The sequence below is a fragment of the Aythya marila genome (assembly GCF_965140915.1).
Source record: "Aythya marila genome assembly, chromosome: 3".
NCBI classification, from domain to species: domain Eukaryota; kingdom Metazoa; phylum Chordata; class Aves; order Anseriformes; family Anatidae; genus Aythya; species Aythya marila.
In genome coordinates this window covers 112,149,777-112,168,517 of record NC_139044.1, presented here as the reverse complement: position 1 = coordinate 112,168,517, position 18,741 = coordinate 112,149,777, and the positions used below count along the sequence as shown (strand labels likewise).

General features: G+C 36.4%; 1 protein-coding gene across 3 annotated transcripts in view; it reads left to right on the top strand.

The window, feature by feature from the left end:
• The window catches only part of ATAD2B (ATPase family AAA domain containing 2B), an 83,362-nt gene that overhangs the window by 28,217 nt on the left and 36,404 nt on the right, over nucleotides 1–18,741 (top strand). For 2 of the 3 annotated variants that reach the window (XM_082755900.1, XM_082755898.1), the window contains exons 12-21: nucleotides 776–950; nucleotides 1,754–1,842; nucleotides 2,837–2,996; nucleotides 3,935–4,025; nucleotides 9,567–9,878; nucleotides 13,040–13,172; nucleotides 15,182–15,368; nucleotides 16,039–16,224; nucleotides 17,006–17,141; nucleotides 17,450–17,646. In XM_082755900.1, coding sequence (XP_082612026.1) covers nucleotides 776–950; nucleotides 1,754–1,842; nucleotides 2,837–2,996; nucleotides 3,935–4,025; nucleotides 9,567–9,878; nucleotides 13,040–13,172; nucleotides 15,182–15,368; nucleotides 16,039–16,224; nucleotides 17,006–17,141; nucleotides 17,450–17,646 — 1,666 coding nt within the window. The remainder of the gene's footprint in view (nucleotides 1–775; nucleotides 951–1,753; nucleotides 1,843–2,836; nucleotides 2,997–3,934; nucleotides 4,026–9,566; nucleotides 9,879–13,039; nucleotides 13,173–15,181; nucleotides 15,369–16,038; nucleotides 16,225–17,005; nucleotides 17,142–17,449; nucleotides 17,647–18,741) is intronic. The other variant, XM_082755899.1, reaches the window with a different exon arrangement.

The following is an 18,741-nucleotide window of genomic DNA, read 5'->3' as shown; positions in this document are numbered from 1 at the left end:
TGAAGTATGCTTCCTTTGAAAACACATAGGAGACTTATTCTTTCCCTGAAGTGTTTACAGTTCAAATAGACTTACATGTCTGTAACTCCACTTGTCTATCAGAATACAATAAGCAGGATGAAGAGTACAAAAATCTAATTTACTTTTCTTGTGGTAAGGCAAACTTCTTTGTGATTTTGTTGAAAGAGTTCTCAAGTGTTCTATTAAGGCAGCCTTAGTACCTTGACTTTATTATCAATAAATACAATTATTATCAATAAATATATCAAATTATCAAATGACTGTTATCAAATAATTGACTACACCAAGCTAAATGCTCATGTTTCTTTTATAGAAGTAATCTCAGTAACGGTATATTATGGTTTTAATGACAATCAGTCACTTCAGTTAGAGATTTAAATGGGTATACATAAGTAAATTGAAAATTTTGAGATATTTTTGTCATTTAAAGGAAATACATCACTCCAAAGAAGTAATAAAAATTGACTGAAGTATTAACAAAGATATACTATTTCAGGAGGTATTTAACTAGAGTAAAGCAATCCTTTGGAAGCTTAAGATCCTTCTGACTGATGTGCTTTACAAAGCAAAGATCTACTGATATGAAAGCATAAAACATACATGTCTTAAGAAGTCATGTTGAATATGCTATGTAATAATAATAGAACTTAAGTCTTTCTTCTCCAGGCTCCCTGTCTTCATTATAAAATTTGACTTGGAGTTTTTCAGGAGACGTAAAATAAGTTTGTGACTGTGTTGATCCATTTATCTTCAGGGGCTGTTTATTCTATGGTCCTCCTGGAACAGGTAAAACCTTGGTAGCTAGAGCTCTAGCTAATGAATGCAGTCAAGGAGACAAAAAGGTGGCTTTCTTTATGAGGAAAGGAGCAGACTGTCTCAGTAAGTGGGTTGGTGAATCTGAACGTCAGCTTCGACTCCTTTTTGATCAGGTTAGAAAAAATACATATTTTTAATATATGTTCTCTGTGTGCTTTTTTGTTTTGTTGCTGCACTGTGTTCTAGGCAGTCCATATTATTTGCAAATGAAACTAAATAAATGTTTTCGTTAATCAGGCAGGCTTTGTCCAATTTATATATTTAGTTGAAATAATAAAGGAATACTGAAATGACAACATTTTTTGACTTTGAAAACTGAGAGGAAAACGTTCCTGAACTTGTCCATTAATGAAATAGACAAAGTAGTTTGGGTGAAAATTGAAAAAAAATTAATGTAAATCAGTGAGTTTGAGTTTAGCTGGCATGTTCAAGATCTGCTCCTTAAAGGAGGATGCAGGATTGCATCTGCTATGCATATTTTATTACCCTTTTTTGGCTTGAAAGGTGATGGACAGAAGAGAGTCACATAAAGCAATGAAACGTAGTTGCTCAAACAAGCTGTTTTCAGACATGTCCAAACAAATGGATAATGGGCAGATAAGATGCTGTTTTCTGTAACTGAGTATAAGGTGTCTCAGTTTATGTTCCCTTTGCTGTCTTCAATCTTCAAAACACAGTAAAACTGATACACTGGTGCCATCTTGCTTATTCAAAGGAGAATGCAGTCTTTTTGCTTTGTCCAAAGCAGTACGGTAGTTGAAAATTCAGTTTTGTTTTCAGAGTACACCTTTTACCACAGGTATTTCAATATGTGTGCTAGTTTAGCGTGTTATTGCTTTGTAATCAAAATAAACTGTTTTCAGTGTTAATGGAGTAACTATGAATTAACAGTGAATTCAATTTTTTTGCACACCAGGCATACTTGATGAGGCCCTCTATAATCTTCTTTGATGAAATAGATGGCTTGGCTCCAGTTCGTTCTAGTAGACAAGATCAGATTCACAGGTACTATTCTTCATGTGCTACCAGGGAAAATACATTATCTTGGTAAACTCTAAAGTATGATTTTATTCAGTTTCCAAGAAGGATTTTTACTTTTGCCTAACAGTAGTTACACTAGAAAGGACAGATTGAGATTTTATGTTCTGGAAAGTTACCTTTTCAGATTTTCAGACAGACTGCAATTTGCTGGGAATCAGCTTCTAATGGAAGTGACCTTTCAGCTGTATTATCAACTAAAGATTCCCACAGCTTTCCCTTTGCTTGCTGGTTTTATACTGTAAACAGATTCTGTTACCATGCCAATGGAATAACCTGTTGAAAACACTTTTTTATTCTAAAATTTTAAATTGTAATGTTCTGTGAATGAACTGAATACTTCTATCCTTTTGATACTGGATGATACGGAAATTTATCCTGAGTTACTGCCATATCATTTTTTTTTTTTTGAAACATTTTTGTAGAAGTTTACTTTTTGATGTACTTCTCTTTCTGATTGCCTTCAATCTCAATTTTGCCGCGCTTTTTATCACAATGAAAAAATAGTGCATTTTATGGGTGGTGGCATTTTGTATATAGATTTCATTCAAATCAAATAAGGAGAACAGGAAGGAGACTTTGGGGACAGCAGACTAGGTTATTGGAAACATGTGGCTTTATCTTGATGCACCTTTCTTTTGCTTGGTGCTACAGTAACTCTAAATGACATGGTGCATATGCTGTTAATGGAAGAGATCTTTTCAGAGACACAGCAAATAGTTTGCTGAGTTCTTATTCCCCAAAAGGTATAAAGGAGGAAGTTTGAATTTGTAGTTCTTACTGGAGTTGTAATACTAAATCTAATACAGATTAAATCAAAAGACTCTGTTGATTTGAGACTTGAAACAGTTATGTGGTTTATTTCAATTTAACATGTTTTTGAAGCTACAAATGTTGCTATTTGAAACAGGAAACTATTACAGTGTTCCCTATAATTTTTTTTTTGAAAACTCTCTTTTAGCTCCATTGTGTCTACTCTTCTTGCCCTCATGGATGGACTGGATAATAGAGGTGAAATAGTTGTAATTGGTGCTACAAATAGACTGGATTCTATAGATCCTGCACTCAGGAGACCTGGTCGTTTTGACAGGGAATTTCTTTTCAACTTGCCTGATCAAAAGGTAAAACTTAACAAAGTAGATTTATTGATGAGCTTTTTTTGTACATTACACATTTGAATGTCAATAACCAAACTTATGAAATACTAATTTCCATTAGTTCTTACAAGTATGTTAAATTTTATGAAGACACTATCAATGTGTTTTTACTAAAAATGTACGTAAAGTTGCATTGAACTTGAAATCTTCAGAATATAGTTAAAAATAGTAACAGAGGTAAATTGTTTGCAGTAAACTGAACTGCTTAGCTAAAAACTTCTTTTTGTATCGATCTGTATTAGGACCCCTGAATATTTGGGTTTAGGAAGTGTTAGAGTAACAGAAAATATCTTTATGTATACTGCAAAGCACATAAAAATTGTACATGTAGAATCAAAAGTTATGTTTGTGCCAGGAATATTTCAGTTCGGTATTCTAGATTTTTAAAAATTCAGCCAAAGTATTGCCTGAATTTATACTCGAAAGACCCATACTGTACATGTAGATAATGTATTTGGATTCTGTACAGTTGGAAAATGAAATACTTTCCAACTTCATGTGTATGCACTATGCTACTCAGCAAAATATTAATTGGTGAGGCATTTGACAGTAGAAGCTGTTAATCACAGATACAGCAATTACAGATTCAATTATAAAATTAAGATAATTCCTACTAGAACATGAGTTCTGATCGGTTCATATATAATACTGATGTTGATTAAACAGCAATTAAAATGCGTAACTGTTATACTGAAAAAAATTAATGCTTATATATAAAATTAAAAGACTGGAAAACCTTTGTTCCCAAGAGACCTTTGAGTGCAAAGTTTAATCTCATCTGGCTCAAGGACATACCAAAAATAGGAAAAATAACTTGCTATTTTCTTGAATAAATACTATATTAAAAAAAAATATGTCATGGGTTTGGCTTGCTAACTTTTTTACTTTTATTTTTAAATCAGGCACGAAAGCACATTTTACAAATTCATACCAGGGATTGGAACCCCAAATTGTCAGACCCCTTCTTAGGAGAACTTGCTGAAAAATGTGTTGGTGAGTGTTATGATGATAGTACTTTCACTGTACATGTTTTCTCTTCTGCGTTAAACTTGGAAAGTATATTAAATGCATCAGGATATTTATTATTTTGACCTTTTTAAACTTTTGTACTTTCAACATCTTTTTTTTTGGTAATAAAACATGCTTCTGTCTTAATAAAATACAAGAAGAGTAGCTAGTAGTTGTTTGAAAGTAAAATAAAATCACTTTTCCTTTCTGTAACTTCCACTTGTCCTTATATAGGATGCATACCCACAAAGAGAAGCAAATAGAAATGGGAATTGGAATCTTCAGGTATACCACCTGTTAAATTAGTATACTACAGATAGGATAGGGAGAAGTGTTTTTTTTTTTTTCTGTCTACATATGGAGGAAAAAAAATCCATGCTTTTTTCATACTTTTCATTTTTTCTTGACTGGCATGTTCTCCTCTGACAGAAATCCAGCAAACTACCCGGCCTTTGTTAAGGTGTTTTTTTTCCAGATTGCTAGCATTGAACAAACCCAAAGTGTAGATATAGGTGGGATGGGGCGGGGTGAAACACCACACCATGAGTACATTAAATATACCTTTGGAGCGCCCAAAGACCTGCTGTACTGAATGGAGGATGGTTGTTCAAGACAAACCTGCTGTTTAAAAGCTAATCAGAAACAAACCCAAATATTTTTATAGTGAATTTAACAGAGGAAGTGACCCTAAAACACGCACTACAAATCTCTTCTCAACAATTTGTCATGCAAAGATACATCCTCTGTCAGTCATCTGCTTGGAGAAGCACTGAAGTTCTCAGAAAAACGACAGTCTCAAATATCTGTGCATTGGAATCCATCATCAGAGAAATAAGAACTTTAAATTGAACATCAGTCCATTCAGTCAGCTACAGTACATCCGAATTATCCTCTTCATCCACAGGGACATCTATCATCGAAGCAGCATCCCTCCGCTTTTGATGCACAAAGACCTCAACATCTTCTGGTGAGGAGAAAACATAACTATCCAGCAAACTCCAGATTTAAGCCTTGCCGGGTATAAGACAGCATGTGCCAAACTCATTTCATGTAAATTCTGCTTGATTTGTGCAAAGACGTGATGCTGCTTAGTTGGGAGAGAGGGGAATAGTTGGGATAAAACCCCTTTTTTTCTTTGAAAATTCACCAAATTTTTGCATTGAGAACACAATTATGTTTTTTAAAATTTCAGACCACAGAGAAAGCCATTTGTAGGTTCGATAGGAAGACGTTCTTTGTGCTCAGTAAAGCCTGTTCTGTGGAAAAGTCAGCTAACTGAAAGAAATACCATTTTCTGTTTCCTTTGGCTTTCCTGTTGTCCAGCCACTGTGCACTTGATTTTCTCCATTCTGTGTCTTGGAATTTAAATGTTTCCATACATCAAGATTAAAATCTTTTGACAATTACAGAGACCTTTTAAAACAGTTGAAGAATGGTTTATCTTCTTCATCTTGAGATTGCATCATCGTTTCTCTAAGTGAAATCTGCAGCAACTGATAATTTAAACAGGCATTCCAGATTCTTTGTGGCCGTGCAAGTTGAATTCATTGGCCCACTTGTCACTTTGATAGAGTACATACTGATCCATTTCCTCTTGTGTACAGTTCTTTTTTCTATTTAAAGCCCCTCCCTGTACCCCCACAGAAAAGCTGCCTAGACTCAACAGGCTTTTTGCGCAGCATGGTTTGTACCTCTCTCCAGTTCAGCAAACTTGGCAACACTTACCTATGAGCGTGTGGATCCTGATGAAGAAAACTGCTGAAATACTACCAAAGTAAATGACTTTGGGGAAGCAGCTGTCTGCGACTCAGAAATTTAAGACTGGGGGTGTGACTATAAGGAAATTACAAGCAAAAAGCCTCAGGACTTGCAAAATACAGATTATTTCCTGAAGGCTGATTTTTATCCAAGGTGTTACGGATTATAGACCTGTTAGGAGATTTCTGTGTATGTGTATGCGAGCATTAAAGACCACACTTGACTGAATGGCCACATAAATGCACTGAGTGTGAGACAAAATGAAGCAGCTTTGGGGAGAACATGGACTTGCTCGGAAGACCACACACTGATGTCTTACTGCTGCCTTCCATAAGCACAAGTACTTACTGCTGGTTTTGCCATGTAGGTGTGTGCTGGAGGTGGGCCACAGCAATCCCAAACTTTATAATCTTTGCTTATCTCTTGTGCTTACTTCATTGTCCACGTTCAGAATGACAGCACTCTGTGGTTAGGTAGACTATTAACAACAGTCTTGTAGGAAGCAAAATACGCTAGCAACAGAAAAGGTTTGAATTCCTTCATCTTGCAGATGAATCTTTTTGCAACGTAAAAAGAGGGTTATTTAAATAACATTAGATACAATTGTAAAGAAGCAAGCCATCAAGATGCTTGCTAAGCACATCTGATTCTGTGCTTATTTTTGAAGCAGTGTTTTGTGACGAAATGGTTTATTGTTGCATCTTTCTTTCCTATCCGAGTGTAATGTTGGAAGGGGAAGTTCCAGCATTACTGTTCACATTGCTTTTCATTTCTCTTATACTGAATTTTGGTAACGAACTTTCCCTGCAGTCCATTGGAGGAGCTGTAGGGAGTTTCACTGCAGAAATTGCAAGTGGTCAAGATTGATAGACCAGATGTTAGACCTAGCTCAGCAGTTTGTTGTATTTTGGGGTGGATATTGGGCAGAAGAAAGTTTAGAGAGGGTGTAATTTATGCACAACAAACGTAGAAGAGTATGGCTTTAAAATTTCAGTGATCAAAATTCTTTGGAAACCTACATGGGAATCTACTTTTTTGCTGTGCTGTTCTTTCAAAGTTTCATGTCAAAAATACTCAGCTCAGTGTTGTGGTTAGAGGTGGAACAAAATGGGCTTCTTAATAAGAACACTTAATTTAGTTCTAAGTTGAGGTGTGCCGGTGTGTTTTGCCAACCAAACTGAACATCATCCTTTGTGGGATCCTTTAAAAATGGAATTAAATGCACTGAGCCTTGGTTATGAGTTAAAGTTTCAATTTAGACAAAGGTAAATTCAAGTTATTTACTCCTTCCACGACACATTTTATTTATTGTTCCCTTTGTCAATACTTTACTTTTTTCTTGTCTTAATCAGTGTGCATTTATTTCTTAGAAACAAAAAACTCTGCAGTGTTTCACAAGATACAGGATTTTTGCAGTTTTCCTGTTGCTGAAATGGATGTACAGTGTGCACAAGAGAGTCCCTCAGAAAGAGACGCCAATTATTACTCTTCAAATGTAATTGCTCCTGAGAAATGAAAAATAGAAACGGAGACTAATTGTGTATCCGATCACCTGAGAATTTAATTTTAAAAATAGGCTACAGGCTATTATTTCCTAATTTTGCCAATCCTTGGAGATGCACAAGCGGTGATTAAAAAGACTGTTAGAAAGTGGTATTACAGCATTTATTAATAGAAAAATTGGAAAGGACGTAGCTCCTGAGCCACTGAATCTTTTGTGCCAAAGATGCTAAACTAGTTTTTAAGGCGACAGGCCCCTGGAGTTCCATATATGTATCTCTTGAACATCTTTGGTTTAAGCTTTGGTTTAGTGCCCCTTAAACTTCTGCTTAATTCAGTATGCTCGTTAAATGAAAAGTGGACCAATTCAAATGGAAAACACACAACTGATGTTGAAAGAAAGCAAAATGTAGAGGAAAAACCCTGGTTTTTATTTCTCTGATGCAGAGGTACTGTTCAGTAGGTTCATGTCGTTGATGGAGTGTGCCTGAATGGTTTTGATTTTGTGATGGGGGTTAGTTTAAAAAAAAAAAAAAACAACACCACCTTGGTAGTGAGAATAATTAGTTGCCTGATGATTTAAATGGATGTGTTTGAACATGTTTCAAATGTAACATGTATATTTAATTTTCGGGTGACTTGGGAGTGTGAATTACTAGCTGCTTCTTAAGTAACAATCGCAATGTGCGCTGACCACATCTGCACAATTATAATTACTAACCTTTCTGTGAAAATGGAAAGCTTAGTTTAAAAGTTGTGTAATAAGTCTGATGTTCATGGTGTTCTTTGTGTGATTGTTTCTTGAATTACGTTCAAGCGTGTATGAGAAACTCAGGTGGAATTTTAAGTCTCATCCACTTTGAGTTATCTTTATAGCTGAAAAGTTGGCATCTTCTATTATTATCCCCCCAAATTAATATAACTGAAAGATGGGAAAGGAAAATTGTCTGTCTCCCTTATTTTAATTGCATTGGTTCTTATTTTTCAACGCACTGTACAGAACCTACTTTGTTTCTCATTGCTATATTCGTTTTTGTAAAAGCGTGTGCCAGTAGCCCTGACAACACCAGCAGATAAATCGAGAAGCAAGGCAGGCTCCAGTTTTGGACTTGGTGCTTCCAAAAGACCAACACAAAAGTGGCATAGAAAAAGTTTGGATGGTGTAACACCTTGTGGGGAGAGGGGGCAAGCTCTGGTTAAAAAAAAATAAATAAATCAAGAACAATTTATGTAAGGAATTGATGAATTAGTACATTCTGCACTTTTTTTTTTTTTTTTTTTTTTTTTAGCAATACCATGAACTTATGTGATGGTATGTCTATACAACACACTACCTTTTCCTATAGTGACTGTAGTTCTCTAAAAGACTTCTCCCACTGGAATAATAATTTACCTCTTTTGAAAGATGGACCTTTGTGCTACAAAATATGGTGCCATATTAATAGCTTTTGCTAAGAGATACAGGGAAAATTTGAAATCTAATTTGTAGCTCTAGGGAAAAACCCCAAGCCATTAGCACTGCAAAAGACACAGGTGTTTAGTCTCTCAGTATTTGATAATCTGTTTTTCAGTAATGATGGCTAAGCAGCTATTGGTAGCCACCTGTAGATATTTAGAAGCTAGACTGAGTGAAAGTTCTAATGCTTTTTAGTTTTGTTTTTTTTTTTAATTTTTGGTTATATTAGTAAAATCACAAAACTGTAAGAAATCTAAAACATTTTCCGTGATGGTAATGGTTCAGTTTTTTCCCAAGGGTCCATAGTGTGCTTTTTTAACCTGAGAATTCTTTTCTTTATTGTATTCATTAACCGTTTTTCTTTATACTACTTATTTTCTCCTTCTGTAATATTTTGATGACCATCCAGTATAACAAACCTTGCCTTTTTTCTAATAAATAAATAATATAAAAAAAAAAGGTGCTAACTGTTACAAATGGCTAACATACTTTAGACAGCATGAAGAAAAAGGAAGAGCGATGACACACCTAAAAAAATGGGCTGAAAATAAACGCTATCTAGTGAAAACATAGGTCATTTTAACCTTCATACAGGATTCATTTCTGGCCATATTTCAATGTAACTGTACATAATTTCTTGGTATACAGCACTGTCACTGGATTACAGCCTGACATGTTTTGGCAGATGCTTTGTGGACCCTGATAACAAAGTATTACTGATTGTTTTCAGCTTCAGGTGTGCTTGAAATGTATGCAGCACAACAGTGCTATTTCATGGAAGATATCTCTATATTATTTTTTTTGTGCACTAGGGTACTGTGGAGCTGACATAAAAGCACTTTGCACTGAGGCTGCCTTGATTGCCCTGAGACGACGCTACCCCCAGATTTATGTGAGCAGTCAGAAGCTACAGCTCGATGTTTCTTCAGTAGTTCTCAGTGCACAAGATTTTTATCATGCAATGCAGAATATTGTGCCTGCTTCCCAACGTGCCGTGACATCTTCAGGACATGCGTTATCTCCTGTGATCAGACCACTGTTGGAACGTACCTTCGCTAACCTCCTTGTGGTTTTACACAAAGTGTTTCCTCATGCTGAATTCAGCCAGGGTGAAAGAAGTGAAGGTACGTGGCTTTTTGGTTTGTATTTGTTTTGTTTTGCAAATCATGTTTCAATTTAGAAAAAAAAAATCAGCTGGCTTTTTTGTATTTCTAGTCTGATGTGTGTTTGGCTTAGTGTTTTGTTCCAAGCCAACTGTACTTACATTTGATGTTTCATAACTATTTTTGCTGATTTCCAGTTGCTGTAGCATTTAATAAACTGTCCTGTATAGCCCAATATCCCATAGGCTCGAGTGCCATCTAGAAAAAAGGAAGACCCCTGAGTGACTTAAAATTTAAATATGAGAAATAATGGAGTGTAATCAGGTGGTGGAACAAAAGAAAATAACGAGAGACTTGCTCAGCATGTTAGGCCCTGCAATCAGTGTTCCTGTGCTGAGTGTCAATTACCTGTCCACAATTCCTTGCTTGTTACTGGGGCAGAAGCAGGCTGCAAAAGAATGGTACGGGGAGCTCACAGCTCAGTAGGTGAGCGTGTGCTTAGCCGAGATACCTGAGCCTGTGTCACGGTCATCAGCTGGATAACGAGCAAGTCCTGAGGCTTTCCTCCCCTCAGAGGGGCCTGATGCACTTCTGATCCTCTGAGCTGATTCTGCTGCGTTAGCAAGTTGAGAGCTATTTGCTGTTCTGTCAAGTTAGCTTTTTTGCCAAATTAGTGAGTAAAATCCAACGCACTGAGGGGTCCGACGCGTGCCAGAACCCTGCTGCGAGGGGAGCATCGCGAGTGCATCGAGGAAGCAGAGAGTAAGAAGGAATGCTGCTGGCTGTTTCGGTTGGCAGAGAGTCAATGGGCTCTGTGTTTTGTGCTCCCAGGGCCATACTTCAATAGTTACCCTGGTCACTTCTCGGTGTTTAAATGTTGAAGAAGTTACCTTGGTTTTTCATAACCATTTATCGTGACATATTTGTTTATTGCTCTTATTTGGGAACACCGTCACCCCACCGACTTTATAAACAGTCTTGTGCTTGTGTGTAATTAACTTGAAAATAGCCTGATCATAAAGCAAATCTGCAACAGCTATAACTTTTTTTTCCTATTCCAGAGCATGCTTTCAGTCTGCAGCCCTGGGAGCTTAGACTGATCCTTGTGCTGGCTGCTGCACCTCCACGAGCCCAGCTGTGCATTTTTGCTCTGTCCCTTATACTTCATGGATGTGTCAGGCCCTTCACTAAATCATTTTGCTGGCTGACTAGTCCAAAAACAGTGTTTTTGTTGGGTTACTTTTCTGCTGACTGGAGGATAGCTGAAGATGTCAGCAAGTGTGGATCTGGCATGAGATGGGGCCTGGGAGTGTGTGGTGGTGGGTCAGGAGAAGTGAGCTAGCTTGCAGCCATGGTTAGACTGCTTTAGGCTCTCTTGAAACCCAAATCTCCCACTCTACTTACAGCCTGTTGGTAAAGCCTCATTTGGAGACTGTCTAATTGTTAAGGAATCGAATTAGAACTTCCTCTCTTTGTTGTGAAGTTTTGTTTCAGAATATTTGACGCATGAACATAGGACGTTGCCTATGGTCTGCATTTGGTTTAGCAAAAATTCTGCCTGTTGAGGTCTGCAGTGAGCCAAGAGTTCGGAGGCTTACGGCCAGTTGATTTGAAGGGCTTTTATCTTTGCCCTGAGTTAGATGTCCAGCAGCTTCTGACCTGATACTTCCTGATATTGTCTTAATTTTGGCCACTTTTGGGGATTTGCAAGCCTTCATTACACTTCCTGAGGAATGGCTGTCAGAAGCATGACTGCATCACCAAAAGATTTGTCGTGTCCTCCTCTCATACCAGCAGAATATTATTTCTGCTTGGCCTAGTCTGAATCCAATTTCCTACATCATCACACAGCTAAATGTGGGAACTTTTGTCTCTAAACAATTTCTCCTGGGACAGTAAGTCTGTGTGCCTAGCTGTTAAACCCCATCCCCGTCCAATGCTGTCAACACTGCCTTGAACTTCATTTCTTTGTTCAGTTGCGGTCATTTGGTCAGGGTAGCAGTACCTGGTTTTGTGTAGATCAGGTAAAGCATGTGGGTGGTACATCTGTGAATAACTCTCAGGTCTCTCTATTTCATGGTTTTGTTTCACAGCAGTCCGTTTTTCAAAGTGGCTGGGGCCATCTTGAGCCGCTGTTAGGATGTCTGGTGGTCACCCCACAGCAGCAGGACTTAGAGCAGCTCTCAGAAGCTCTGCCTGGCCATTGCAGAGCTTTTTGTTCCACTCGAGGTCTCCTATCTGCATTGTTCCTACTTTTCACCCTGTCCATGCAGACTGGTTTCTTAAGGGAATGAGAATGGCTTATTTAGGGTAACATCAACGAAATTCCTTTCCAAGGGGCACATAAAGATCTCACAACAGTTTATTTTCCATTATCTAATTGCAGCAGTCTACTCTTCATCCCATGGCAGCTTGGGTAGCTAATTTAGGGGAACCTAATGTTCAAATGTGTGGCTCTTCTGCCAACTGGTTGTTTTCATTTAATGCCAAACTTGTGTTTTTTTTAGCAGTTCTTTGTCCCTCTAGGCTGTCTTTAGAATGTGATCAGTGTTTTAGCTTTTTGTTTCTGAAGGGCTATATAGAAATTATTTCAGTTCATTATGTTAATATATAAGAAAAGGAGTTCGCATAGATCGAAGTATTGGATATGAACATGGAATTAGTTGCGTGGATTGTGATAAATAGTAGGTTGATGCGTTTGGCAAATTATCAGAGGGTAGAAAACAATCCCTTGGAAACACACACTGTCCAGGTGATTATGCTGAGAATAATTTTGGAAGAAGACTACCTGTAAAAATTTGGGCACTTGTAACAAAGAAATGCAAAATTCTATATAATCTGAGGAATTCCAGATTTTATAATGTCAGCCTTGAAGAATGATTAGCAGTGACATTAAACTAAAGGAAGCATTGAGTAACAAGTTAAACTTTTTTTGTATTTGTGAAATTGTTCTGCCTGATGGTTTAAAAATAAATTGTAATGATGATTAGACTTCTACAGCATTTAATTTGTTTTGTTTTGTGAAGTATCTATTATTTTGTGTTTTGATATTTAGATAGTTGTAACTTTTGTCTACTCTTGAAAATAAGTGTTATAATTTCCTTGAAGTAAATTGTAATGCCTTTCCTTGTTTGTTGCAAGTATAAGTAATAAGCCTCTAATTAATATATTTCTTGGAACAGATGTACCAAGTCTAATATTAGATGATAGTGAAGATGAGAATACTTCATCGATTTTTGAGACGAGCTGTCACTCAGGATCACCAAAGAAACAGTCATCAGCTGCTATACATAAACCCTACCTTCATTTTACGATGTGAGTGTTTCTCTAATGCCTCTAACCAGAAAGATAAAACGATGGCATTCTTAGTTCAGCAGAGGTAATAAAGATGTGTTGGCAATGGTTTCGTGGGATAGAAACATGTAAGTGTACAAATAGGAGTTCTTAGATGGGAACGGTTTTTGGAAGGGCCACATCCTAAACATGGCAATCAGAAATAGCTTGCAACAGACAGATGTGGCCTAGAAATAAGGAACTTAACGTTAATTCTCTATTTGTAACAATATTGATTTGAAAGACTAAGAATTAGGAAGGAGAAGTATTGGGAAATGTTTTGGAGGAAAAGATTTAGAGGTTAACTCTGTAGAAAAAGTTAAAATGACAGTATAAATTGTTTGTCAGACCAGTTGTCTTGGTCTGAAGCACTGCTGAGCTTCGGTGTATGCAGCTGTTTGGATAGGTTATATAATTATACTTTTGGGGTTTTTAACATGTTTTTCCTTGTTAATCATGGAAATTTGGAAAGTGTGAAATTTCGTTGAATCTTTCCTGTTTAAATTGGATTAGCTACAGTAATTACCAATGAGAAGGTTTAAAACTATTCAAACTAAAAGCAAAAGAAATATTACTATGTTCTGTGGGGAGTCTGCTTAATAAAGAAAGTGAAGTTAGGAGAACTGCTCAGTAGTAGATAGCTCTACTGCTTAGTAGAGCCATCTTGTGGAAAAATGTTAAATTTTTTTGTGTGCTAAAGAATGATGCCAGAACAGCACTTACGGAAATTTGAGCTTAAATATAAGGTTTTAATTACAAACCATTTAAGTTCTCCCAGAGGTGCATGGTCAAGAGTTTTAATACTTTAAGATTTTGTTGTGAAAGAGGGAGGGGGAACGAGAAAACAGAAAAACAATATATATTTGTGTGGATGTGTCTCAGTAAAATAATCTGGAAGACTCTGCTTATTTTTGTGAAGTAAGTAATCCTGACAATATATCTTGGTATTTATAATTGTCGTCTATGTCTGTAACCTCCACTATGAGAACTGAAAAGCCAAAGAGGTCAGCTCTGTTCACAGCTGTTAGTAACCGTTTAGCTCAAAATGAAATCATTAGGTCTTGTTTGACTGCGCAAGCTGATTGATACTCAGATAAAAAATGCCTTAATGAGAGAAAATGCAAATTAACTGTATTATTTCATAATCAATTTACTATAAACAGAAAAGACTCTTCATGGAAAAACTGAACGCTTCTCTTTGTCTTTCACTCATCCTCAAAATAGGGCAAAAAAACCCTAACCAAACAAAAATTCTTACCTGAACTCCTTAGGATTTATTATTGACACCAAAAATTACAATAAGTTTACCTTTGTAGTTTTTCCTTTAAAATCTTTCTTCTTTCTTCTGTTTGAAAATCTAATTAATGTAAGAATAGAATGTAAACAGTGACTGTATTATTCCAGGGCCTATTTCAGTTCCTAGTCCTTAAGTAGAGTATTGAAACGTTATGTTCTTTTTGGAAATGTTGCATGGCTTTGGTAAAGGATGAATTTGTGAACCTGGGAATCCTGAGGCTGCTGTTGAGATGTTTTGGTAGTTCAGACTGATCTTGACATCACTAAATAGTTAACTTCACTGAAAGTCCATTCACATGAAAGTCTTTTTATATGATCAAGGAATTGCCTTTAAATAAACTGCTTATAATTAACATTTGTATGAATTTAATGATGTGCATACTAATGCAGATGAGTTTGAATAAAATTGTAGTGAAGATGAAGTTGGAGTTACTGAGACCTGGAGTAGTGCTGAGATGTTCTCGAATTAGTTGAATCTTCTTAGGCTGTTGTAGGAAGCTACTGTTCATTGTTTCTCCTTTGGATTCTTTTTTTTTTTTTTTTTTTAAAAAAAAAAAAAAAGCAAAACAAACAAAACCACCAACAAAACAACAACCATCCCCTATTCAAATAAGACTGCAATTGATTTTTTTTTAATGTATATATATTTCCATTGATAACATTGTCATGTTAATTGTAACTATTGTCTGTTACAGGTCAGCTTATCACCAGCCAACCTCTTACAGACCAAGATTACTGCTATCTGGAGAGAGGGGTTCGGGTCAAACTTCGCACCTTGCTCCAGCACTATTGCACACTCTGGAAAAATTCTCTGTACACAGGCTAGATCTGCCAGCACTTTATTCAGTCAGTGCCAAAACGCCTGAAGAATCGTGTGCACAGGTGACATTTCAAATTCGCTTGTAATGAATAAATTATGTAATTCTGGAACAGATTATTTGCATCTAAATAAAGGCAGCTAACTGGAATGTTAGATAAAAGCCAGGTTTTCATAGGCTCCTTCAATTTTAATATTTAAAATAAAAGGGTCCCTAGAGGGTGATTCAGATCTCTCTGTTGACTAGTGAGTGTAATTACTTTTCTAACTTGACCCCTTAGTCACATACCTAATGTCAAGTAAGCTGAATCTGGGTATTTGGTTCCCAATGTTCAGTTTTATTAGCTTGTGTATAAACTGGTGTGCAGTGGTTTTATGCTCAATTACTTAGTTTTATATGCTTTAGGATTTAAAACTGTGTGGTTGACTTTTTTCATGGATTGCAAACGAGTTTAATTTTCATCTTGACTGTTCAGTCTTAACGAATTTTTAAATTACACATGGTAAGTAGTTTTTTTGTAGTCCCTAGCACATTGACATAAAATAATTGAATGATACAGCTAACAGTCACAAGCATTTGTTCAGAAAGCCTTTATCATTAGATAATTTTTACTTTACTGGAACATTCATATACAAAATACCAGAAACGTGAATCACTTCCTAGTCCGCAAAAATGTTATTTCTCACAAGGGATAACAATTTCTTAGTTTAAATATCACTGTTTCTTTTAATTAGATCTTTCGTGAAGCTCGAAGAACAGTACCAAGTATTGTTTACATGCCTCATATTGGTGATTGGTGGGAAGCTGTCAGTGAAACTGTGAGAGCTACTTTTCTAACTTTGCTGCAAGATATACCATCTTTTTCCCCTATATTTCTACTGTCTACCTCTGAGTCCATGTATAGTGAATTGCCTGAAGAGGTAAGTTTATTGTGGAAGGAAGCATTATTAGGGATATATATGCCATGGCATGTCATGGTCATGTAAAAAATACTGCTTTGCACTGTTTTTCTCACTTAATTTAAAATACGTCTACCTGAAAATGTAATGCTGATACAAAGTTTGTAATTTTCTTTAATGGGAGGTGTACTTCCATGCTACTGATTTTCATAATCTCTATTCTGCTTTGCTGAGAAGACAAGGTAGTTCTTGAAATACACTTAATGTTTAGAAGTGACAGTGTTTCTATAAGGGAACCACAATGGGTTTTCTTGAAGGCAGTGATGGAATTCCTATAACGTATCTGGTTACAAATGCACATCTAGACGAAGCTAAGGAAAAACTTGCTTGGGAAAATACTCCAATGTAATTACATGGTCATGTAGTTTAAAGGTTTAACTTAGTTGATGTTTCTGAAGTTCATATATGTGTGTGTTTGTACACACACTTTTTCTATTTTTTTCTCAATATTTTCTTTAATTATTCACCTACTCTTTCTCTTTACCGCAAAGTTGACCATTGTTAGGATGATGGGCTGCAATCACTTCAGTTATTACAGTAAATTCTGTAAGAACTATATGCATTTGTTTTCCCTAGGCTATGTGCACAACTTTAGGTAGAGCTTACTATATCTTCTATCTTATTTACTATCTTCTTTCCTGTAGTTACTTTGAAAAGTTTGTGACTTGTGTTTTAGTAGGATCACTAATCGTGTGGTTTGCAGTGGAGGCTCAATTTTCATGTAGCATTATTTTCTTTCTAGGTGAAATGTATTTTCAGAATCCAGTATGAAGAGGTTTTTTATATTCAAAGACCAACTGAAGAAGACAGATTACAGTTTTTCAAAGGGTTAATTCTTGATGAGGCAGCAATGCCCCCACCAAGAAGGAAACAGGCTGGTAAACTAAATTACAGTCAAACCAATAATAATGTGATCACAGTGTTTTGTTTTGTGATACCTAACTTTTTCAAAAGTTGTGGGTAAATGACACTGTAAATAATATGTGACAGTGTTTCAATGCCCAGAATAAATTTCTTGCATGTTACTTTGAGGGTGGCTTGGAGGATTATCCACTTTAGAAAATGGAGAACTGGGGGGCTAAGGGTGTATCGATGAGGCAGATTAAATGTTTTTTAAGATAATGCCACTCCAAATTTCATTGTACACTGTTAATACTTTCATTGTCTGACTTGTTTTTTTCCCTAGCTCTTCATGCTATGGAAGTTCTTCCGCTTGCACTGCCCTGTCCTGCCCGTGAGCTGTCAGAAGCAGAAAAACAGCGAATGGAGGACCAGGAAGAGAACACATTGAGAGAGCTGCGATTGTTTCTCAGGGATGTTACCAAGAGGCTGGCCACAGACAAACGCTTTAACATCTTCAGCAAACCGGTGGATATTGAAGAGGTCTTGTTTCAGTAATGTGCAAACAATGAAGTTGAAACTATTAGAAAAAGAATACCAATTTTAAAAGGGAAATGGATAAGTTAATAGGCAAAACAAATGTTTTATCCATGATCTTTTCTATCTAGAATGCCAGTTTTAGCTGTGAGATAGTCACAGCCTCATGAACTGTGACGCAAGCAGTTCAAGCATCTTCTTTGGCTGTACCAGTGACCTATTGAAAAAATGTGTCCATTCCTGTCAATTTCCTAACTGAAGTCAGCATTTAAAAATGCTACTCCTGTCCCTATTAGACTTGAAATATTTGAAAGCAAAGCTCTTACAACATAATAATCCTATGTGCTTGATAATATTGGGAAAGTGATCTGTGTTCCATAACATATTGAGCGTTAATAATATTGTTGAATAATTACAGCTGTAATGCTTGTGGATGCCATTAATTGCAGATGGTAGCACATTATAAGGCATTATCTGGTCGAATGTGGAGTGTGCGTGCCTAACTGATAAGAGAGTTCGATCTGCAAATCTATTTCTAGATGCTAGTATATGAAATGAATATGGTTTAGCCTGACTTTTAAATGAAATGCTTGCCCACTGCAAGCTTTGCAAGTTTGTTAGTTAGAGGTATTTTTTTGTTCTTTTTGGTTGGTTGTTTCTTGCGAGATATTTCTTTTGGAAGCCATTAAGAGACAAATATGGGACACTTAAAGTACAGCATTGTAAAAAGCAGATTCGCAGTGTAAATTCCACATTGACTAAACTGGCATCTTTTTATTGTCCCATTCAGTCCTCTTAATGTGAGCTTTCATCAGTGTTGTGTAACTGCTTTTGAAAGACTGACGAGCTCTTGAATGTGGCAGTTTACAGTGTGAGCATGGTCAGAGGAGTAATGATTTTTATTTTTTACTATGAAACTGCTTTGGAGGTCCATTGTAGGGACCCCTTCACCCCTTCATACTCAGAGTAAAGGTAGTTTCTTCCCCCAAGGATCTTGCAATCAAAACATGCATGAATAGGGACATGGAAAAAAACAAAAACAAAAACAAAAAACAAACCAGTGTCTTGGTTTTGTAGATGGAGAAATGAAATGTGAATTTG